This window comes from Amphibalanus amphitrite, unplaced genomic scaffold, assembly GCF_019059575.1.
Source record: "Amphibalanus amphitrite isolate SeventyFive unplaced genomic scaffold, NRLGWU_Aamphi_draft 000091F_arrow, whole genome shotgun sequence".
Lineage (NCBI taxonomy): Eukaryota > Metazoa > Arthropoda > Thecostraca > Balanomorpha > Balanidae > Amphibalanus > Amphibalanus amphitrite.
In genome coordinates, this window is record NW_024881587.1 from 166,623 (window position 1) to 191,181 (window position 24,559).

Here is a 24,559-nt window from a genome sequence, read left to right on the forward strand (position 1 = left end):
GGCCGAAGTAACGATGCATGTGATGATGCATGTGCGAAATATGGCACCACGACAAATTTAACGAACAAATGACGAAGATTGGCAGCCAGAAGATGTTCTAAAACTAGACAATCAAAGTGTCTTGATTTGAAGATAAGTTGCAGCAGTAGCCAATCAGCTTTAAGCAGAAGGTTTCAGCGTGCGCACAATTGGTCCGATCGCGTTTAAAGAACAGTTTTATGCTGTTTCTCGTTTGGTTCCTTGTCAAGCGTGACGGGACGACGGGACTATCAAGTGACTATAGTGTTTTTATATATTGATATACCAATGTAATTACGGTGGTTATGGAAAGGTAATTAATTGCTCATTATCATGATTGAAAAGTCAAAACTGAAACTGTGATAAGTTGATCATAAAGCTAAGCAACATATGTAGGTGCCAAGGTGGTACTTGAAATGATAACCTAACGTTTTTGAAAGGGCCTTAAGTTACCGTATTTTATGTAATATCAGCCATCAGGTTATATCAATAAATATAAATCAATCAATCAATCAAATCAATCTATATGTAATACTAGTTAAATTCAAAATGATAAATTTTAATTCCATAAATTGCTAGGCTACAAAAGATTGACAGAGGCTGCAGATGAGATCCTTTTGATAAAGGCCGAGGGGGAGGCACAGCATAGGTATATCTTATTTTGATTTATGATTATTGTGGTGTGTGAATTAAGCATGGAGTGGTGCTGACTCTAGCAGTAGTTATGAGTATCTGGCAGAGATCCGAGAGGTAGGTGCTAGGGGTAAATATTTACTTTAGGACCGGCACACTTTTTCAAAGGGAAATTTTCGACAATCTTCCATTATTTGACATCCTTGATCAAGAAATGATACTTACATGTCACCAAAACTGCAAAAAGTCACACAAAAACTTGATAAAATCCAGCCATATCACCCCGCGTCACGTAACGTACACCGACGAAATTATACGAATGCGGCGATTAGGATATAAACAACGTGTTTGCGTCGTTGCATTTGCGAAAAGGAAAAATGTGTGCATGTTTAATTCAATGAAAATGACGTCATAATACCAAACAAAATAGGGGAAATGTTGGGAACCGGGGTTTTTGGGTGGGGGAGCAAATGGGGTAGGATAGCAAATTAAACACGGAAAAAAATTTTCAGAACATAACCTAACCTTACCTAACCTGACCTACTGATATTTGCCTACCCGGGGATAAGGAAAAAGTTGCTCGCATGAATAGATTGCAAGCAATGGTAGGTCAAATATTGGTAAATGTCAAGTTTAAGTCCTAAGCAGATTTCATTGAGAAATTTTTCATATTCTTACATTATTTGACATCCTGAATCCAAAAATGATACTCATTTGTCTCGCAAATAAAAGAAAAAAACATAATCAAACCTGACCTAACCTTACCTACTTACCTATAACCTACCAACCTACAACCTACAAACCTACCCTAACCTAACCTAACCTACAAACCTACCTACCTACAACCTAAAACCTACAAACCTACAACCTAACCTAACCTAAAACCTAAAATTTTTGCTGTTTCATATTCGTATCAACAGCGTCACAATTGTAGTTAGGACCTAAACTTGACATATACCCAAATATTTTTAGGTTAAGTGATTGTGCATTAGGCTTCAGGCCTTCGGCCTGAAGCCAAATACACAACCACTTAAAGGTAGTGTGCCACCTTTGAAAGATTTCCCGTTTTATTTTTCCTAGGATAAGAAGCTTCTGTTTTTACCTAATATCGCAAAAAAAAAAAAAAAAATGGGCCTGGAATAGTGCCTTTTTCGCCTAAAAGTTTATCGGTTTTTAGATATGTATAACAACTGTAGTGGGCTCACCTGCAAACAGGCGTCGGGCAACAATCGCGAATGCGGCGCACTTGTGACAATAAGCAAAGGTCATTATAGTGTTACGACCATACGACGTACGGGAATGAGTTATCAGCTGTCTAATCGTAGACAACACAATGTCGAGCCTTAAACTGTAAGCCTGTATTGGTATTGTTTCTTAAATTTGGCTGTCGAACATTAATTTGTGGTTTGAAATATGATTTTATGTAAAATAATTGATATGAAACAGCCGTCTCTTAAGTTATGACCCCATTACACCACACGCAAGTGGCAGAAATGACAATGATCAGCTGACGCATTTTTCTTGGCCGAAGTCAGAGCGCGCGGCCCGACGCACCACGCGTATTTGGAAATTCCGACCTCGACGAGCATCAGAAGCCACCTAACAGGCGTGTTCGAAACCGCAGGAGATGATGATGAACGGGTTTATCGAAGCTTGATTGGATGAGCCTATCGGTAATAGCGATTTTAGTGTGTGCATTTATTGTTCATAGTGGTGTGAAATGTGGTTGGGGTACGACCGACAACCCGTCGGGGCGAATTTCGCACTGGGGTACTCAAAATTTGAAGAATTTAAGACGTTTCCATAAGTTTTGAAGGTATGGATAAGTTCTAAAAATCCGGTTCTCCTTATCCGGGTCATTAACTCCATATGGTCCAAGAAAGCTGGCACACTACCTTTAACCTAAAAATATTTGACCTACCATTGCCTGTAATCTCTCCTAAGGCATTGCCTTCGGCACTGCCGCTGCTTCGCGACGAGAAATTTCATGACGTCACTTTCCTCACAGTTGAATATCATCGTTAGTATGTATTCACTAAACCTTGGAGCGCAGTGCGTGGCCGGTGGAGTACTGGGTGGAGTACGCGCGGTCGGTGGGGATCTACGGGACGCCGGTGAAAACAGGGCGCCGGAGGGCATATTAGTCACGTGACATTTGGAAGTTCTCCCCCTTCACGGGCCTTCTAGATGTAAAACATCACGTGTAAATTTCACGAACCTTGATCAAATCGCCCCAGGCGCCCTGTTTCCACCGTCGTCCGATCTACGGCGGTGACGGTAAATATTGTATTGGCGCATTTAAACTTGTTTGTGCCATGAATGACTATCAGCTATGAAATCAAAAGGTCAAATTATGTCATGTGATATGCTTCTTACTATCACTTGGGGTTCGCGACGAAAGTAAAGGCTGCCGGTCCTAAAGTAAATAAATACCGGTGCTAGGTAGGGTGTAGGTAGGTACCTAATATGTTGAACCATTGCAGACTGCTCACTTAGTACTGACTTTGGCTTATGTCATCAGATTCAGGACTTTTTTGGCCTGACCAGGTAAGCAAAACAAAGTGATTTTTTTTAACCACTTGCCAGTGGTGTAGAATTGTCTTGGTTTGAGCTATATTATTTGGTTTGTCAATGCTCAGGAAATTTGGCTGGTACCATAATACCCTGATATCACTAATGCCCTTTTCAACATTCCTCAGACTCTGCTGACAGTTCACTCCAGGCAGTGACATTTCCTGAACTCTGCCATGGGGTGGATACCTGTGGCCGCCTCTGCAGGCCGCACATTGAGCGGCCTGCTGCAGACTCAGTGCTGGCCTCTCTGTCTGCGTTTGGCCAGCTCGCGGCCGACGCCCTCGCTGGACCCCTCTCTGCCGACGGACGACATCGAGTCGCCGTCGCGGCGGAAGGCGTTCGCCGCGCACCTGAAGCGGATGCGGAGCCGGGCGCAGGCGCTGCCGCAGCCGCTGGTCGACGCCCTCCGCCGGTCCGTCGATGAATTCTCGGTGGCCGACCTGCGGCGGGACGCCGCGGCACTCAGCTACCGGCTGGCGGCGCGGCGCCCGCCCACCGAGGACGCCGAGATGCAGGCGCGCGCGCAGGCTCTCGAGCAGCAGTACATCAGCCAGCGTGAGCAGGTCAACGAACAGAAGCTGAAACAGTTTGTCATCCAGCAGCTGCGGCAGCAGGTGTACCACTGGCAGCCGCTGGAGATGGCCTCGGCCTACGAGGCGGCCGTGTACGCGGTGGCGCGGCTGGCGCCCGAGTTCGCCTCGCTGCTCTACTGTTTCCGCCAGGTGGCGGCGCGTGACCCGGCGTTCGGGCCGCAGGCGGTGCTGAGTTACGGCAGCGCGGTGGGCGCGGCACTGTGGGCGGCCCGCCACCTGTGGCCCGACAAGGTGGCAGAGTTTGTGGGCATCGAGCGGCGGCGCTACCTGTCCGAGCTGTGCGCGCTGCTGGCGCACGGCGGCCGCGCCGACGCGCCGCCCGACCCGTCCGTCTTCCTGCGGCCGCTGCTGCCCTCCTCCAGCCGGCTCCGGTACCCGCTGGTGGTGGCGGCGCACGCGCTCATGGAGCAGCCGTCGCAGAGCGAGCGGCTCGAGCTGGTGTGCTCGCTGTGGGACCGGACGGCGCCCGGCGGCCGGCTCATGCTGCTCGAGACGGGCACTAACGCCGGCTTCCTGCTGGTGCTGGAGGCCCGGGACCTGGTGCTGCGACTGGCCGCGCAGCGCGACGGCGCGCCAGTGCACGTGGAGGCGCCCTGTCCGCACGACGGCGAGTGTCCGCGCTTCAGCCGCAGCCTGACGCCGTGCCATTTCCGCGTGCCGTACTGGCCGCTGGCGCTGGGCGGCGCGGCGCCGGCCGAGGTGCGCCACGCGCCGCTCTCGTACGTGGTGCTGCGGAAGGGCGCGCGGCCGGCCGGCGACCGTCAGTGGCCGCGCGTGGTGCAGCCGGTGCTCTGCCGACACAAGCACGTCATCTGCCGGCTCTGCACGGCGCGGTGAGTCCAGCAATAGGGTACAGGGGAGATCGGCATTCTGTTTAGTTTAGTTTAGTTTATTGAGAGCATCATCAACGGGCATAGGAGGCCCAATTACAGATGAAGTCGAAGGTTAAGGTTAAAAATTCGGGTCAGATGTTTTTTGTGCAATGGCGTGTACCAAGAATTTTATGCCATCACTTAAATAATGTGCACCAAGTTGTTACCTATTTGTGGGTTGTAAAATGTCAAGTGATTCGGAAATTGAGTGTGGTTTATTATGTTCCAGTGGAGGTTCATCATGCTTTTCATTACTTAAGTAACTGAATTTTTAAAACGGTACCTACGGCAGACGGTATTCAAGTCGGGTCTCCTAGCACCCCTTACACAGTGTGGACTCTCGGCGCTGCGCCCGGAGTGTGCTGACCTCCTCTCCGCCGGCAGGGGTGCGCTGGAGGAGGTGGTGGTCACCCGACGGCGGCACGGCCCGGAGCTCTACCAGTGCGCCAAAAAGGTCAGCTGGGGCGACACCATGCCGGTGGAGCTGCGGGACAGCCCGCCGGACAGGGCCGGGGACCGCTGAAGGTCGGCCGGGTTAGGGAGCCAGCTGGGGAAGGGGGCGGCTGGAGACGGACAGCAGGGACGGGCGCCGCTGGTCCCTATGGGAGCGGAAACGTGAGCCTGCTATCTCTTGCGCTGTTTCCGAGTTTGGTGTGATGGTGATCCGTTCATCGTCGCCCGTGTGCTGTGGTATACAAGAATGCTTCCTTAGTCGTACCGGTACTTGATGCACTGTTATTTGTGTACTTTTGCGTGCGTGTTCGTGTACTTGTGAAGGAAAGGTCATGGAAGAGTGACTAGTGAGTCACACGTCATCATCATTGATCAATGATCTACGATCATCGTTATTATGTCGCCTCGCCATTTTTAGCAAGGATTGCAATAGCCTATTTTTGCCATTAATATAATTGAAGAAAGGTAGCTATGCTCGTTTTGGAGAGGTAATTGTAGAATGACTTCGTTTAGACCTTTCGTATAGACTTAGGCCGACACTAGTTATTAGAAAATTACTTTCGCTATTCAGTATTCGGTATCCCAATGTACCGTATTGATTGCTAAAACCCTCTTAACTTTATCTCTTCGGTCATATACAACCATTCATGACACGTATTTTACTCTTTTTTCTTAATCCTGACTGGTAACTTTATCTCTAAGCTGCATATCCAGTGAACTCACGCGAATGGCGTCGTTGCGTTTACAAGGTAACACAAACGACGAGGAAGGCGATTAGTAATAAATCCGAGGCTCATCCATAGTCTCATAAGTACATTCATTTATTACTTTCAGCACAGGTACGGCCAATGATGTCCGGTTCGTACGTCATAACGGTACGTGTCACGCTCAGACAATCCGCACAGAGCGCTGGCCAATGTCATCAGCAACAGGCGTAACAGTCGCGATCTATAACAAATGAAAAATACGCGCGATATCATTTCAGGCGTCCTGAACTAGCAGGATTCGTGTGAATTGCCTCAGTTAGCTAGCTATACATACAAATTTGTATTGTGCGGCGCCAGTGTGATAATATAAAGCATTCGTCAGATTTTGTGACTTGTTACAATGCTTAGTCCACGGGCTGTGTTCATTGTTTGTCCGATGACGGTTTAAAATAATCAATTATCGACTAGGATAAAAGTTGAGAATGAGCCACAAACGGGTGACTTCCTTTGATATTGTGCATTGTGCGCCATGCATGTCAGAGAGTGCCTAATGCCTGACGACGGCCCTGCCTGGGGCGAACCGCAACCCAAGCCGGCAGCTCATTTGGGCGTGCTACATCAACGCGCATACAAACATTCCGTTACATAGTGGCTGAACCACCAACGTACGCCGAAAAATAGCTCATTCGACACAGCAAGAAATAAAAGCTAGGCTTATTTCGAACATCGGTACACAGTCTACATTTTGATATATTCCGGTCGACTCGTGCAGCTGACGACCACATAATGTCGGTAACGAGCGGCGCTACACGACTACTCCACACGCACGTGACAGGGGGTTAGCCGTGCTGGCGACCGGCGGCTTTCTGGGCGGTGACGCAGCGGCGAGAGGTCGGGGACGCGGTACACTACAGACGAACCGCCGGCAGCCACTGTGCTGTGACCTCGAACACTTTGTGAAAGGTGCAGGCAGATGACTAGACACGCTTTAACCATAGAATCTCTGCAGTCTGCACCATCACTGCACCTTAGCCCGCTTCAACGCGCTACGTCTCGCCGGTTTCGGTCATTCACAAGGGACAGGACAGCGGTGCTTCGGTCAGTTTGGGGACCGACCTGGTACATCTCGCACAGTGTGCGTGCAGACACTCGTGGCTATCTCTCAATCTTCCAATCAAAACATCATATATGCTTTTTTCCGTTCCCGAGAGTTTCGTCTTTATATCACCACCAGCCACCAATTGTCAAGGGAAGAAAGGAGTACTCATTCTACATATATGTTCGCCCACTCACCCTCTGACTCTTTCTTATCCCCCTTCTCTTCATCCCTTTCTCACATCCCTCTTCCCATCTCTGCCTCTGCCTCTCACGAGGGGCGCGCTCGCCTCACTGCCCGGCCGTCGTTGAGCGTCACGCGCACCCTGACCTCGTCCTGCTCTGCCTCTCCGTCGCCGCTCTCCTCCTGCTCCTCCTGTTCGAGGAGCCGCTGCTCGGCGCCGCCGGGGCCCGGACTGGGCGGCATCATGGACTGGTACCAGTCGCGGTTGTCCTCCAGCGTGTCCAGGATGTGCTGCGCGTCCGGGTACACCAGGTCGGCCCACGTCTCCCACAGAGGGTGCACGATGTAGTCAATAAAACCCACCTGAAGGCGGAGGGACGGTGAAGAGGAGGTGAAGTCAGCAATGTCAGCATGTGGAGTAGCATTGAAACTTTGGTGCGCTTTCATATTAATATTGCATCCTGTCATGTTCAGTTCAGCTCTGTGTCAGTTCATGAGTTAACCGATTACGGAGCCAGTATTACGAAGTCGACGTCTCACTCTCACCTGGGACTTTTCGACGGTTGCGTTGTATCTGTCGCACATGGGTGATATGTCGAGGCCGTTCTCTCGCTCGCGGTCTCCCTGGTGGAAGAACTCCTCCATGACGAGGGCCACCCAGCGCCGGTAGGTCTCCAGCGGCCGGGTGGGCCCGCTCAGGTCCGAGCAGTGCACCATGCTCTGCAGCACCTGGGGACGCGGAGGTCATAGTGGGGTCACTGGGGTCAACAGAGGTTACAACGAGGTAGAGCAGGGATCACAGCGAGTTTCGCAGAAAGGGTGGACGTATGTCAGAGCAAGGATCACAGAGCAAGGGTCACAGCGAGGCCAATGGAGGTTACAGGCACCACAAAGGTAGGAAGGTTACCTGAGTTTATTGAAGAGCTATGAGATCAGACTAGGCTATAACTAGTGCTGCACAATTATAGCCCATCGCTAACTGGACTTAAAATTGGCATATTTATTGCTCATATCAGTATGAAGAGGTCGTTACAAATATTTATCGCGGTACCAGTTGCACTAGCAGGACGGAAAGACTGCCCTACTCTCGGCTGTAGCGGTACCTGAATGCGGTCGTTGTAGTTGTCGAGCAGCAGCAGTCCCGACCCGGCCACCTTCTGGGTTTCCACCATCGTCTTCAGGTCGGCCAGTAGGCTCATGTGCTTGGACATGTCCGTCGCCAGAACCTGGACAGCCGATGGAAGGTCAATTGCCCACCCTGGTGGTTGCGACGGTCTGGAGAACGGAATTATGGCTGGTTTACAGCCGAGAAGGTCTTAGCTGTACAAATGAATAAGTGCGATCGACATATAGGTAATTTGGAGATACCTACTTTGTGGCACATGAAATGTTTATGCCAATGATATGTGCCTGATGCGTTTTCGTGGGCTTACCGCGTTGGTAGCAGCATATGACGTTAAAACCCCTTCAAAGCCTCACTCAGTGCGTCTGCTAATTGTGAACTGACCATGTCGATGACCATTTTGCGGAGCGACAGCCGCTGTTTCCGGGAGAGGCTGGCGAAGATGTCGCAGTTGTCGTTCTGCAGCAGTTTGAAGGCCACGGCCAGGTGGTGGTTCTCCAGCACCGACTCGTCGTTATACATCAGCGCCAGCTCAGAGCCTGCACACACAAACGCACCCGGCAGAAATGTCAGTTTAATGATGTTAACTTTACATACCGGTCTTGCACTTAATCTGCATCGAACAAAAAGCATGGGTCAACTGACCACCGTCACCACTCACCTTTCTACTTTCAATTTTTCCTTGTCTATCTTTATCGCTCAGTCTGACATAGAGCGTCTATCGTTATCTGCCCTGACGTCAAACATGTGCGAGAAACCACCGCATCAGCCATCAGCTTCGAAGACGCTAGTCCACACAAGGCTATTGACCCACGGATGTCTGGCGCTCAGCGCCTTATGCATGCTGTGCCGCATGACACAATAGTTACAACAGCCCACATATGTCCCTGGCGTCTAGCGCCTGATACATGCTGTGCCGCACCACTTGGCAGTTGGTTATATAGCCCACAGATGTCTCTGGCGTCTAGCGCCTTATGCATGCTGTGCCGCATGACACGATAGTTGCCACAACAGCCCACAGATGTCTCTGGCGTCTAGCGCCTGACGCACGGATTACGTGACAAAAGATCGTAAGACAAAAGATCGTATGGAAAAAGATCGTACGAAAATGATCGTAAGATAAAGATCGTATGTTGTAAAAGATCGTACGGTAAAAAGATCGTAAGCAAAAGATCGTAAAGCAATTGATCGTATGCAAAAGATCGTACGAAAACGATCGTAAGATAAAGATCGTATGTTGTAAAAGATCGTACGACAAAAAGATCGTAAGCAAAAGATCGTAAAGCAATTGATCGTATGAAAAAGATCGTAGGAAAATGATCGTAAGATAAATATCGTATGTCGCAAAAGATCGTACGACCAAGGATCGTAAGCAAAAGATCGTAAAGCAATGGATCGTACAAAAAAGATCGTAGGAAAATAATCGTAAGATAAAGATCGTATGTTGTAAAAGATCGTTCGACAAAAGATCGTAACGTTACGTTCGTAAAGTAAATAATCGTATAGAATAGTGTTGTTACGAGCGAGCGAGCGCAGCGAGCGAAGCGAAGTCTTTTGAATATCACGGGAAAATCTCAGTATGAGCGGCCCGGCCCGGCCCGGCCTGTAACGCTTTTGAGAGGCTTATATCTCAGCAACCGCTGAACCGATTGGCCTGCGGTCTTTTTTGCTGGGTAGCCCCATCCCTTCTTCCCCGTAATTGACTACTTTTGATACATCTCAGTGGCCGTCGTGGCACGTGCCACGTGAGAAGTCAAGGGTGTTCAAGCAGTTTTGCAAAAGTAATGATTTTGAGAGGCCCATATCTCAGCAGCGGCTTGAGCGATTGTCTTGCGGTAATTTTTATAGGGTAGCTGCATCCCTTCTACCAAAGGTCGGATACCCTTGATCTATGTGAGTGACCCCCAATGCACGTGCAAAATACAAAAAGAAGAGGTGCCAAATTTGTTCCCATTTCAGTAACTCAGTAATTACTGGGGCGATTTCGAACCAATGATGGACAATTGACATCTTTAACCGGCCTTCGATAACAATGACTCCTATAACTAGGATTGGATTGAAACTAGGATCCTATAACTAGGAGAATTGCGACTTCGATAGTGATAACGCGATAAACATCTGTTGATGACTCGTAAAGCGATGACGATTCAATGTGAAAATGTAACAGTGCGAAGGAAAAAGTATTTTAACGCCGTTTACTTCAGCCGCTTAAGCAACATTTTAACCTTCCAGGCGGTGGGGGGTGGGGGGGGGGGCTGGGGGGGGGGAACATGGGTTTAGTTGTATTCACTTCAAATAGGTACATGAAAACGGCAGCACATACATTCATTTATTCGGCACATATACAACGCGTTGCTTTTAGGTGTCATTGAGCCATCTAAGCTCTGAAATAACATCAATGTATGGTCGAGCTTACGACGGCCACTTACTACGCGAACACAGAAATTGATAAGCTTTGTATGCGCTGGAGTTGGGCTGCACCATGTGAATACCATATTTTGACTGTACGATCTTTATCTCATACGATCATTTGGCGTACGATCATTTTCCTTGACGATCTTTAGCGAATACGATCTTTTGTCCATACGATCATTATGTCGCACGATCTTTATCCATTACGACTTTTTGGCATACGATCATTTTGCTTGACGATCTTTAGCGAATACGATCTTTTGTCCATACGATCATTATGTCGTACGATCTTTATCCATTACGACTTTTTGGCATACGAGCATTTTCCTTGACGATCTTTAGCGAATACGATCTTTTGTCCATACGAGCATTATGTCGTACGATCTTTATCCATTACGATATTTTGCATACGATCAACTGCCTACGATCTTCTGCCATACAATCTTCTGCTTTACGATCTTTTGTCCGGTTACCTGACGCATGCTGTGCCGCATGACACGATAGGTGCCACATCAGCCCACAGATGTCTCTGGCGTCTAGCGCCTGGGGCATTCCACGATAGATCGACCAAGGCCTAACGGCTAACACCCGACCATTTTTGATTTTGATGAAATCTTGTCTATAGGGTTCTCTTATGCCCTGAAGTCAATGGTGACAACGCCAGGCCCCTACGGTCAGCGGTTTAGGAGATATAGCCCCGGGCATTTTGACGAGGTCACTCTGCAGAGTGATTTTTGAGGTGCTATATCTCCTAAAGTAATGAAGGAAATGCATTAAACCTGTACATCGTTGCGATGGCGGTGAAATGGGCAATTAATTGGCCATCTCGGATTTTCAAAAAAAATGATTTTGATTTTTAGCTGTGACGTCATCAATTTTTAAACTTTCTGGCTACCCCCCTAGTACATTAAAATTTGCCATTATTTTTGCTCAGAAATAAAGTTCCGTCAATTTCCTTTCGACTGGGAAAAAACAAAAATGGTAATCTTTCTACAAATATTTTATTTTATTTTTTGAAAATCGCACTACAAACTCTGATTTACAGAATCGGGTTATTAAGCAATATAAGACACATCTGCGAGGACCAGTTACTTCCAAAAAGAGGTTATCTGGGTTTCGGCATATAATATTCTTCTCTTTAACTTCACTTTTGATAACAAAAAAAAGAACTTTAAGGGTTATAAATATTACTTGCACACCTGTGACTGTATCATCTCTTAGAGTTCACGAACTCTCAACGGATGAGGGTCGTGTCGTGAGCATGCATGCTCGGACGAAACGTTCCAAGTAAAAAGTGTGTTTGTGTGGCCGTGATCTCGTTCCTGTCTTGGTGCTTTGCCGTCTGTTATTGCAACTGCAATAGAAATGCACTCCGTTGTTTATGGCTTTCATTGCATCCAGCGTTGAAAATGATGATTCGCTGATGAAATACCTAGTCACATTACACCACCTTTTGCCTTCCTGAAACTACCAATTATTTTGTTCGTTTATAATTAGTCGGTTCGTAAATATGCTTTGCAAATCGACTGTCGGTTGGTCATTTGAGCTACGTTGATAAACAAGGCAGCTGTGGCAGCTCAAAAGTATGTATAATTTTGCCATTATATTGACTCCTGTGCAAGTAATATTAAAGTTCTTTTTTTTGTTATCAAAAGTGAAGTTAACCCGCGCCCTGCTGGGGGGGGGGGGGGGTGTTTGAACACCCCCCTTGTGGTTTTTCGCGAATATCTCAAAAACGGTGGTACACCTTATCATACATCAATTCTACACATGTTGTAAAAATTTCAGACCAAGGTCATTCAAGGTCAGGTCACCAGGTCACTTGAAGTGACCTCACCTCATAAAAAGTTTCGATGTCTGTCATAGCTACACCGAGTGACCGATTGCTTTGAAACTTTCAGCGATTGCTAAGAGCAATAGCATGTACAAAATGTATATCTCAGAATTTTGATATCGATGACCTAAGGTCAGGTCAATTTTGCGACCTCCCCATTATAAGTCAATGGGAGAAAACTGAAATGCGCCTCTTTTGGACGAAAGACATTATAAACACTCCCAAATACTGAATTACAAGTGGTTTAGACACACTGAACATGAAAATGGTGTCCGTGACCCCTGTTTATGCCCTGAGGTCATCTTAGGTCACGAATGGTATCTAACAGTTTTTCGCAAATAACTTTTGATAGAGGCATGCTAGAGCGATGAAAACGCCTTAGATGTGTTCAGCTCGACGATACGGGTCGACTGATATGCAACATGACCCTTTCCGGTCAGGTCATGACCTTGACCTGAGGTCAAATTTTCAAGTTGACCTTTCAAGGTCAAGTTATAGTTCATTCGATGCGTCTTGACGAGAGGAACAAGATGCCGGTAAAAGTAAGCTCGTACAAGGCTTGGGTCAAAAGTTATTGCAGAAAAAACTGTTTCCGAAAAAATCGGTTATTTTTGCAGTTTTTGCCCCCTGGAGGCAAAACCGTTGACGTTAGGTCAAATCTGAGAAAATTACTCAGAAAGGGCGTTAATAGGGCTATCGAATGCGCTTTTCCGCGGCGCTGTAGCTCTATTGGTTCCCGAGTTATGCGTTGGCTTCTTGGAAATTGTCGACATTCGACCTGGAAATCGGCGAAATTTTGCCTTCAATGACCTCTGGTGACCTGACCTTTGACCTGACCAAAAAATTGACCGAAGTGATTTCCTCATTATTTTTGACGCTCTTTCGAACGCCGCCTTCCGCGTATCGCTACGTGGCCCAGGAGCCGAGTTAGAAGGGGGGGTGTTCAAACACCCCCCCCCCCCAGCAGGGCGTGGAAATCCAGGACCCCCAGCCGGGCGCGGGTTAAAGAGAAGAATATTATATGCCGAAACCCAGATAACCTCTTTTTGGAAGTAACTGGTCCTCGCAGATGTGTCTTATATTGCTTAATAACCCGATTCTGTAAATCAGAGTTTGTAGTGCGATTTTCAAAAAATAAAATAAAATATTTGTAGAAAGATTACCATTTTTGTTTTTTCCCAGTCGAAAGGAAATTGACGGAACTTTATTTCTGAGCAAAAATAATGGCAAATTTTAATGTACTAGGGGGGTAGCCAGAAAGTTTAAAAATTGATGACGTCACAGCTAAAAAATCAAAATCATTTTTTTGAAAATCCGAGATGGCCAATTAATTGCCCATTTCACCACGATCACAACGATGCAAAGGTTTAATGCATTTCCTTCATTCCTTTAGGAGATATAGCACTTCAAAAATCACTCTGCAGAGTGACCTCGTCAAAATGCCCGGGGCTATATCTCCTAAACCGCTGACCGTAGGGGTCTGGCGTTGTCACCATTGACTTCAGGGCATAAGAGAACCCTGTAGACAAAATTTCATCAAAATCAAAAATGGTCGGGTGTAAATCTGATAAAATTTTGGTCGATCTATCGTGGAATGCCCCGCCTGACACATGCTGTGACGCACCACTTGGTAGTTGGTTATATAGCCCACAGATGTCCCTGGCGTCTAGCGCCTGATACATGTTGCGCCGCACCACCTGGTAGTTGGTTATATAGCCCACGGATGTCTCTGGCGTCTAGCGCCTTATGCATGCTGTGCCGCATGACACGATAGTTAACACAACAGCCCACAGATGTCCCTGGCGTCTGGCGCCTGACGCATGCTGTGCCGCATGACACGATAGTTGTCAATACGGCCCACAGATGTCTCTGGCGTCTGGCGCCTGACGCATGCTGTGCCGCATGACACGATAGGTGCCACATCAGCCCACGGAGACGGACGCACCCCCTTCACACCGGCCACGGACGGAGAGCAGCCGAACTCACTGGTGTTGACCAGGTACTGGTTGGTGAGGCCCGGGTGATCCACGTCGTGGATGGCCGACGCGAACAGAGCGGCCAGCTCCTCGAGCGCCGTGAACACGGTCTCCAGCGCCGGCGAGCGGAGCAGCACGCTGGTCGACTGCACCACGTCGGCCGCGTGCGTCCGGTTGTGGTAGGATACCTCGCGCAGGTAGTGGCTTTCCAGCGTCAGCATGAACGTGACGAACGTGCTCGACGGTATCTTGAAGGTGACCAGCAGGTCGCGGTCCTGCGGGATACGTCAGAATTTGTACAGGATTAGGAAGGATGGAAGTAAGTGATACTGATAAATACATAGGTATAGTCGTAAGTAGTTAGAGATCTCGTCAGCTATATTACATCCATAAGTGACATGTTAATTTCTTAGTTGCATCCATAATGCACGTGATAAGCGAGACACGAGGATCTGATTTTTGCCACTTGTTCGCACACTCACCATGAAGATGTTGTACATGACGCAAGTGAGTGGCTGGTTGTTGGATAGCTCGGCGATCCGGAATATATCCACATTCCACTTGTCGAGATCCTCCAACGCCTAGAAAAGAAAAAACACCACACCACGGTAAGCGGTCAATGTTCTCAGAAAGCTGGGATACCGCGGTCAGAACAATTATGTCGATAGCTCTTTTAGTGGAAAGAGCAGAGGATCAAGTGCTACATATTTATCGTGAACTACTAATTCACTACTCTCATACGAATGTCATTCGAATGTCCACCTAAAAAAACGGCGTCTAAAAAACGTTCTTTCTTACATTTAGTTTGCTACTAACGTTCCACCCACCAATCCTCCGCTCATCCCCGTTGGCGCGCGCCGACCCACCTGTTCGAGTTCCTCCTCGTGTTCCGTGTGCACGCCCAGTCTGGGCACGGTGTCGGTGGCGCGGCCCACGGGCCGCTGTAGGCCCGGGATGCAGTTCATCGTGTCACCGCTGGAGGGCAGGGCGGCGGCGGAGCGCTGCGCCGCCCGGCCCGGCCCGTCCGGCGCCTCCACTGACTGGTTCATGTCCATCTCCTGGCGCGGGTCTGCGGCGGCCCGCCAGCGGCCAGACGTCAGCGGTACCCTCCCAGGCATGGCTGACATGGCGGAGTGTGGCTAACTTTTGACGGTTTGGTCATCAATACGCTACAGAGTTAGCTGACAAAAGCTGTGTATTGTGTAATTCATAGTTGCTAGGCGCGATACGCGGAAATCTACGTCAATTTTACTACAAATATTAACCATGCAAAAATAAAGCTCTGGACATTTCACACATTTCGTTAGGAGACCATGCCAGAAGTCAGCCGGCTGAATGACATTGGTAGCGCATGTGAGACTTCTTACCCAAGAATGTGGAGCAGATGTACTCGGAGATCTGGTTGCCACTTCTGCTCGACTCGGAAAACTGACTCAGCTCCTTGTTCAGCATCCGTTTGAACTGGAATACACAGATAGTATATTAATTCACAATATACTCGTCAAAACACTTGTTTGTCTAGTTGCGTTTTCTTATAGTTACGTGCCAAAATTATGAGGTCTTCACGCTGTACAGCTAGTGTCGGCATACCAAACACATAGGTACAGTCAGTCAGTCAGACAAGCAAACACCGAGACGGACAGATAAACAGACCGACAGACAGTCAGACAGACAGACAGAGTCTGTCTGTCTGACTGACAGTCAGACAGACGGTCAGACAGACAGACAGAGTTACGCCTACATTACATACCTTGCTGGTGGCCATGTCGGAGACGGATCGGTGCGTCTGCACCGTCTCCAGCTGGTCCAGACACCAGTCCAGCTCCTCCAGCGTCTCCGTCGACAGGCGGACGAACCCCTCGTCTGCGGGGACGCGCCGGCGGGCGGCAGATTTAGATGCTATTTTTCATTCACTTATGGTAATTGACATGACAGTTTATGATAATGTTAAACACGGCCAGTTACATGGATAAGATGTTATAGAATTGTAGATAAGCCACCCTACATGGTCGGGCCATTTTAGGATAAAACAGACCAGGGTCGGCAATGTCTTTTCCCCCAGTCCTGCCTGTCCTCTAAGTCCCCTTGCACATCTATGTACAAACTCAGTTATAGTACCACCCAGGTCTGATGGAATTGAATAGGTTTGGGAAGAATATGAACGATACAATGCCGGGCCGGGTAGTAATTAACCTCAAACTGCTACTTATTAGATCCATGTTATTAGTATCTGTATAATAGTTTGTAAAATGTTTATTAGGCAAGCATGAAGCTATGTAATTACATTGAAGCACGCTGAATCGCAGTAAAAACAGATAACCCATTACAAGAGCACGTTGCTTGGCACTTCTCGAATGTCACAGATGATATTTTGTTCACTATCGTCCGAAGTTGTGTGTAATCGAGCTGAATGGCCGACAGATGAAACGCGTTTAATGGCGATCAAGCCCGGTTACTTAATTGCTAATGTTAATTAAAAATAATTGTCACATCATTTTCGTTTTTTTTTGGCACCCATATCGTGTCTGGATACAAGCACCCATTCGTCCAGTAGAAGCACAGTCGATGATTGGAAAATACAGACACCTTTGAATAATTATCAGTGATTTTTCACGCATCATACTACATACATCACATCATACACATACTACGCATATCAGGAGTACAATACACCGATGTAACCTCCATGTATGCAATTGCAACTTCTGCTGAGCTGGCTCACCTTTCGGTTGCATGGGCCGCGGCTGGGGCGACGGCTGACCGGGAGATGCGTTACTGGACCTCTTGGATCTGTTGGTAACAGAGGCATCTTCAACGAATGCACCTATCGATATCAAGGCCAACGTCGTCGCGTCGAATAGGTAAATTGACGTTACCGTTATTGAAATAGGTGAAATACCTACCAAGGTAAAAGCTGGATTGTTATGTATTGTTATTAGTAATGGGAGCCACAATATGCACAGGACCGAAAGACAGCCACTCGTTTATGAGGATTTCAATTCAATCTTAATCACCAGCAGGAAGACAACTTAAATGATTTATTTATACATGTTGATACAGACAAACATGATTTTATTGCCTTCTTTCCTCCTGCGAAATACACCGAACCCAGCAGCGGCGGAACACCTTCAATTGAGGGGGGGGGGGGCACTGCCGACTTTTGGTTCCATTCTTTCCATGCAACGCCCGTAGGGCTAATGTTAAAATGGCAAAATCAAGGGGGCACGGTGCCCCGGTGCCCCCCCCCCCCACGTTCCGCCGCCTATGACCGAGCTAATCATTCAGACTAACCTGTTTGTGGGAACATTTGTCAGTGAAATGTAGTTGCTCCTCACGCTTCGTAGACTTGCCAAAATTTGTGCGAAGGGGGTGACGATCAAGTCTTCTCCATGGCTGAAACACAAAGATAAAAAGCGTTTCATCTAAATGGTCTCTTTCTGTTTGAAGGGATAGTGATTTGATTTCCAGTGGAATGTGCATGGCGATTTGAGGAATGCACGAGTCTGGAGATACTCATTACTTATCCAGTTTAGCCGCCAAGAGTTCGTCTGTGCCTATGGGTTGGGTTCTACGCGGTATAGGCTGTACCTGCAGCGAGGGGATTTAGGAAAGAAAGAAAAAAAAACTTCATCTTGCGGTTCATCAAATACTGCGGTCCACTGTTGTTCGGCTGTTGTAGCAGAGAGAATAATTCGCTGCTGTAATGCTGTCGGTAGTAGAGCTGGTGATACAGGGGAACCTGAGAGTCGTTGAAGAGATCCCGAGATAGATCTAGAGAGAGATCCAGATAGTGATGAGATCCTGAGATAGATGTAGGTATAGATCCACCTTGCATACAAATACATCTGATGGAAGATGCTTTTTAATTTAGAGGCTTGATGATTCTGTTCATTGTATAGACCATGATGCACGAGATGCTTCTTCACTGCTCGGATTAGGGATAAAGGGGTCCGATCAGCTGGGTTTGCGGCACAGTTGGGTAGGTGAAGGACAGGGCATTCGAAGTCCCGATGACCACTGCCAAACATATGGGTGGTAATTATATTGATAAATTGAATGTGATCATTCGTCCAGTCACCCATTCCTATATCGCTGGCCTCCCCATTAAGAAAATTGCCCACTTAATTCGTATTAGCGTTGCTAGTTTTCAGTTGCCCTCGAGAATCATTTGTTCGACTGCCGTAACCGAATTCTACCAAATTCCTATCGGCCTTACTCTAAGATTCATGCGTCATCATTCTCACACCCTTTCTCGCATTACGTTCGCATTTCATGTATTCACCCAAATTTAATTGGTAGCCCCCGAAATTCCCTCCGATAGTGTTAGGCGTCTTACAAACCATGGTCTCCCCGGCGAGATAAATGTCTCTTTCCGAAATCCATTTGCATGCTCCGCTAACCGGCGACAAAGATACTTATCGCAGGGCCGTCCAGAATAATTGCACAAATATCCACCCTACTAAATATGGGATTCACTACACGTCCGATAGACTTATGGTACACATATACGCGATTTACATCCGACTTATCTCTCTATCCGGGAGAGATTACCTATGCCCTCTTCCGGTCCGCGTGTAACACCTCCGTTCACGACCCAGGGACCACCGTTCATATCCTGGAACTCTCCTCAGGAACTCTCCTTAAACCCTGGGATTTACTTTCAAGGCCTTACGTGTCCTGGAGTACATCGTTACCTCCCCTGAGGCTGTCCAGTACCGATTAAGGTACCTTTACAAAATAAGTATGAGGACTTATTCGGGACACTACGGCTTGCCTTATCCGCCCTTTGGGTGACTCACCCCTGACCCTCGGCTTCTTGCCTTTGGCATAACTTACTCTCCACTGCACTGTGCCAATCTTCCCCTTCCCCCTGCCGTAGAAACCTCTCACTGCCTCGTTACCCAGTATTACCTAAGCGGGAAATCTAACAGTAGCCGGTACCACTGGCGGAAAACGTGCATATGCCCTGCGTACGTGACGGTGTGTCCCTCTTATTATTCCGGTCTGGACGTGGGTTTAGAGAAGTGCATCTGTGTCTCATACAGTCATGCTGGTAAACGTTACGCCATAGGAGGCGGGCAAACAAGCCGTCTGTGCCTCAAAATGCCCTGTGCCAATATTGTTGGAGTAATTATTGGCGCTAACTCGCAAGAACGCGAATAACAGAAACGCATAATTTATCCGAACCTAATCGTAATCTCAAGTCCTAATTGCTGCTGCACGCGTGAACCTTATCATCAGTTCTCGTATACAATCCTAGCAGACCTTGAACCGCTCTTGATTTAATCAGACATATGATCTAGAACCAATTAACACGCATCGATCTGCCGTCTGGTTGTGATCCACCGTATCATAGTGAATTACTGAATGCTCAAACGGAAATGCCTCCTTGAAACTCGTTCGATAGCTTCTGATGGGCTACTAGTTACCTAAACAAATTATCTATATAGAGTGCCAGAATATTGTCATAGGGTCCCTAGCCTTTCATAGGGAATCTAATTTAAATCATCCTATTAGCAGTAAACAATGCGCATCAAACGAAGTGCAGTCCTAGATATCATATAGCATGTCATATTTAACTGTCTACGTTCTTATCCCGTTGCAACTTTCCACAACTAACCAGGCTCCTATACGTGACCTTCACCTACCGCCCGCGCCCAAATTACGGCTAACCCACTGCCCTGTTGTGGCCGCTTTTTACGCCCTCTGGCGGCTCAACGCCCGCGTCGGGGACGACGATACTGGCCGCCGGCTGGCGTCGCGTCGACAGTCAGTCAAAGCCACGCCGCGATGGGCGCGTCATCACTCGCAGTGCAGTGCTCGTGCGTGTTGTCTCTTCTGGCCGGGTGGATTCACCGGATGTGTCAGTGAGTGTGAATCTGGTAAAATATCGCTGCAATATCTCCCTGTTCGACATCTCATCAGCTCCATTCAACGTAAGTTTTTTTTTTAAATTAAATTCCTGTCCCATTTAATCGTTCCCCAACAAAGGTGGTCCTTTCTAGTATTTATTCTACAAAAGCACAACGATCGGTACCTATATTAGTCGCATATTAGTTCTAACCACAAACAATTCTACATCTACCTATTACTCGACATTTCGCAATTTCACTGACGCAAAGTACAAGGACCATCTCAAGTCGCAAAGTGTCAGACCGTCAACCTCAAACCACTGCTCACAACTCTGCACCTAAGTAACAGAAGAAATTCCGCCGTAAGCTCAAGCATTCGTATCTGTCGAAAGTCATAACTCATAGCCATATTCATAGATCGATCGCATGAATCAGTCGCCACCTTAAACCATTACATTCCTTTCAACCGTATTTACCTGTTCAAGAATTGATTTCGACTTCGCAATTAACTCCTACAGCAATATTACCAATGATTTCGCAATGCAACCTTTAGTGAGTACAGCCTGAATCTACACCCTTAATTTCACAAACGTTCCAGCCTCAAATCGCACCTGACAGCCGCCAATGATAAATCGAGCGAACCAGTTTGACCAAAGACAAAGACATATTCAATGCTGACACGCATCATGTCATCAATCTCAGCGTCAGTGACTCTGAGCTGCTTATTCAAATTTTTGCATCCCGTTCTCGACCTAATCGTGAACTCCAACTGACAATAACGTATTTACTGGCGGCTCTGACATGATTTCGAAATTCAGATCCTAATGTGCTACTAGGGTGTCTGGACCAATAAGTTCAAAGTAATTTAAGTTTTCCAATTCCAATTGAGAGTGCATTTTATGGCAGCCGAAAATGTTTGGCAGTCGTCACGGCACGGCAAGCTGGGCAGAGGGGGGGGGGCAAGGATCAGGGATTGAGCAGACTTTTCAGCAGCACTCACATTCTGGAGTTCCTCTGCGCTCGAACTGATGAGACTTCTCGCGGGTGACCCCGGAGTCCCGGACTGACGGCGGCTCCCAGATGGCGTCTCCGGCTCCGGCTGCAGACTGCGACTCTCGGCTGCTCGACTGTGACTCTCGGCTGCTCGACTGTGCAACTCCTCCTCTGGTTGGGTAGCGCACCCTTTTATAGTTGGGGGGGGGGGGGGTGACTGCCACGCCCTTGCGCCGTCATCTTCCTCTGCCTTCCTCTTGTGGGTGGGCCCGTAAGATGGCGCCCTCTGTCCTGTCTAGTCACCTTGCTCCTCTGCGTCTGCAATTTTTGGCCGTCGAATCGTCTTCGTGTTGAGTGCTTTATCATCTTAGTAGTCGCTGGCATAAACCAATCCCCGAAAGGTTGGTGATTTTCGAGTTTTAATTTTGATTCTTCAATTTCATTTTATTCAAACTTTTGTTTCCTTCCGTTTCGTCTGCCGGCAACGCCCCTTGTGACGTCACTCTTGCTCCGCCCACTGACGTCATCTTGGTTTGGAGGGTCTGTAGAACAGCGCCTTCTGTCCGCGGTGGGGACGTCCTGAACTACGTTTGTTTCGGACAACAGCGCTTTCTGTCCGCAGTGGAGACGTCCTGAACTACGTTTGTTCCGGACAACTGTTTGCTAAGCTTAGCAGATTCCGTTGCAGTGAGACGCACTGTTGTGCTACCATGGCTACGTGAGACCCAATGTGCTACGTGCCTTAAGCCTGCGCGTGGTCTCACAGTGTGCCGACGTTTGCTTGTAGCTTCAGCTGCTTTGTAATGACTACCAATGACTCATCCTGATGTGACTGTCTTCAGAGGTGCTTGTCTTAATTGGAGTTTAATGGCGGCCCATTCTGTGCGGACAGTGAGAAATGATTGGGGAGGGTGGACCTGGGGACGGGTGGGAGGAGGAAGGGAATAATGACAAGGGAGGGAAGCGTGCGGCAGCGCTCTGCTCAGCTGCGCGTCACCGGGCCGACCGTGCCGAAAAGATATTACGTTAGATGGTCAAGATGTAGCGTGCTACATCTTCAGTCCAAACAACCCTAGTTGCGTCCTCGCAACTCCTACAAAAAAGTCACATCCCTTGCTCATCTAAATCTACACAATCATCTGATCTTCAGCAACGCCTACAACATGACATCGTATACCTAGTACAGTACACACACGCACCTGTTGTTCCTCGTCCCCACCTTAGTTTGTCGTTCACCAGATCCAGGTCACGGGCACCAACCACTTTGGTTAGCCCGATGTCGTCGGTCGCCGTCCGGTAAGCGGCTTCTCAGGAGACCGAAGACCTCTATAGCAGCCCAGGTGGGCGGCCTCCACAGCAGTTCGGGTGGCAGCCTCCATGGCAGCCCCGGGTGGGCAGCCTTCACGGCAGCCTGGTTGGCAGCCTGCCATGGCAGCCTGGGTGGGGCGGCCTCCCCGGCAGCCAGGGTGGGGAGCTTCCACAGCAGTTCGGGTGGCAGCCTCCATGGCAGCCCGGGTGGGCAGCCTTCACGGCAGCCCGGGTGGCAGCCTGCCATGGCAGCCCAGGTGGGGCGGCCTCCACAGCAGCCAGGGTGGGGAGCTTCCACAGCAGCCCGGGTGGCGGGCTCCCTGGCAGCCCGGGTGGGCAGCTCGCACGGCGGCCCGTGTGGGCAGCCTACGTGGCAGCCCAGGTGGATGACCTCCGTGGTAGTCCGGGTAGGTGACCTCCATGGCCGGCCCTGCCGCGACCTCCGTGGCCGCCCGGGTGGCAGGCTCTGTGGCAGCTCAGGTGGGCGACCTCCATGGCAGCCCAGGTAGGTGACCCTCGTGGCAGACCCGGTGACATTCTCCGTGGTAGCTCAGGTTGGCGACTTCCGCGGCAGCTCAGGTGAGTGACCCCCGAGGCAGCACGCGATGGCAATGCATCTTCCGTGGCAGCTCATGTAGGTGACTTCCGCGGCGGCTCAGGTGAGTGGTCCCCGAGGCAGCACGCGAGAGCAATGCATCCCCCGTGGCAGCCCGGTTGGGTGACCTCCGTGGCAGACCCGTGACAGCCTCCGTGGTAGCTCAGGTAGGCAACTTCTGCGGCAGCTCAGGTGGGTGACCTCCGAGGCAGCACCCGAGTAGATGACCTTCGTGGCAGCTCAGGTGGGTGATCTCTGCAGCAGCCCATCTCAATGGATCGTTTGGCAGTTGGTCTTGCAGCATCCTGGCACCCTCTCCTCGTTCACCAACTTGATCATCGCTTTGGCTGTGTTGTGAAGACGGCCGTGCTTGATTTTGATTCAGTACAACACGAGCATTCCGCCTGTTCTTCTTCCTCTGCTGCTTTTGATATTGCTGTCCTCTTATCATCAATACTCTAGAAAGTTCGAGCTCCATTTGCAATACATCAGCTGACCTTGACTTGTACTTGTTGTACAGCAGAACGTAGAAGAATTGATATGCTGCTGCAAACAATTGTCAAGTTTCATTTTCGGTCTGACTTCTGTATTGGTCTGATCCTTTGTTTCATGAGACAGCTTCATTTCCTTATCTTATCTTCAACAACTTCTTCTATGTCCTTTTCAGTATTCGTAAGACCGCTTCCTCTCATCAGCCACCATCATAAGCTTCATCATCTTCACACAGCTTTCTTTAGCTCATCCTCTTCCTTCACGTCGACCCCTGCAGCACGTTCATTTCCACTACTGTCAGTATTTCGAACACCTGCTCAATTCTTCAATTTCCCTGTCATCAGCCATCATCATAAGCTTCATCATCTTCACACAGCTTTCTTTAGCTCATCCTCTTTCTTCACGTCGACCCCTGCAGCACGCTCATTTCCACTGCTGCCAGTATTTTCGAACACCTGCTCTATTCTTCAACTTCTTCCTCTTCTCCATACGGTTGACTTTCAATTCATCAACTTCGGGTTCGGCGGCTTGTGCCAGTCTACCAGCTTCACAATTTGAGAATTATCAAATCCCCACGTTTTGGGCGCCATTTGCAGCGAGGGGATTTAGGAAAGAAAGAAAAAAAAACTTCATCTTGCGGTTCATCAAATACTGCGGTCCACTGTTGTTCGGCTGTTGTAGCAGAGAGAATAATTCGCTGCTGTAATGCTGTCGGTAGTAGAGCTGGTGATACAGGGGAACCTGAGAGTCGTTGAAGAGATCCCGAGATAGATCTAGAGAGAGATCCAGATAGTGATGAGATCCTGAGATAGATGTAGGTATAGATCCACCTTGCATACAAATAC

At 48.5% G+C, this 24,559-nt stretch overlaps 2 protein-coding genes across 4 annotated transcripts in view; one reads left to right on the forward strand and one right to left on the reverse strand.

Moving 5' to 3' along the window:
* Positions 1–259: 259 nt before the first annotated feature.
* On the forward strand, positions 260–5,807 carry LOC122380083 (methyltransferase-like protein 17, mitochondrial). Of its 3 annotated transcripts, XM_043362886.1 has the most exons (4): positions 274–331; positions 3,173–3,198; positions 3,351–4,651; positions 5,075–5,807. In XM_043362886.1, exons 3-4 carry the CDS (start codon positions 3,399–3,401, stop codon positions 5,211–5,213), a joined length of 1,392 nt encoding a protein of 463 aa, XP_043218821.1. In that variant the 5' UTR covers positions 274–331; positions 3,173–3,198; positions 3,351–3,398; the 3' UTR covers positions 5,214–5,807. The 3 variants fall into 3 exon arrangements, with proteins under 3 accessions (XP_043218822.1, XP_043218821.1, XP_043218823.1); XM_043362887.1 differs by lacking the exon at positions 3,173–3,198 and having other exon boundaries at positions 260–331; XM_043362888.1 differs by lacking the exon at positions 274–331 and having other exon boundaries at positions 3,112–3,198.
* A 139-nt stretch (positions 5,808–5,946) lies between these two features.
* LOC122380081 (cAMP-specific 3',5'-cyclic phosphodiesterase 4C-like) overlaps positions 5,947–24,559 on the reverse strand; it is a 65,701-nt gene continuing 47,088 nt past the window's right edge. The window contains exons 3-13 of the mRNA XM_043362878.1: positions 17,766–17,867; positions 17,197–17,264; positions 16,225–16,337; positions 15,842–15,935; positions 15,341–15,543; positions 14,957–15,055; positions 14,485–14,749; positions 8,637–8,791; positions 8,233–8,355; positions 7,676–7,858; positions 5,947–7,492 (exon numbers count right to left, since the gene is read on the reverse strand). Coding sequence (XP_043218813.1) covers positions 7,217–7,492; positions 7,676–7,858; positions 8,233–8,355; positions 8,637–8,791; positions 14,485–14,749; positions 14,957–15,055; positions 15,341–15,543; positions 15,842–15,935; positions 16,225–16,337; positions 17,197–17,264; positions 17,766–17,867 — 1,681 coding nt within the window. The 3' untranslated portion in view covers positions 5,947–7,216. The remainder of the gene's footprint in view (positions 7,493–7,675; positions 7,859–8,232; positions 8,356–8,636; positions 8,792–14,484; positions 14,750–14,956; positions 15,056–15,340; positions 15,544–15,841; positions 15,936–16,224; positions 16,338–17,196; positions 17,265–17,765; positions 17,868–24,559) is intronic.

Bases quoted from the DNA above. Each gene is read 5' to 3' on its own strand.
- LOC122380083 (XM_043362887.1), top strand. From the start codon at position 3,399: ATGGGGTGGATACCTGTGGCCGCCTCTGCAGGCCGCACATTGAGCGGC. The intron at 4,652-5,074 runs GTGAGTCCAGCA...CTCCGCCGGCAG, and splicing joins TGCCGGCTCTGCACGGCGCG to GGGTGCGCTGGAGGAGGTGG.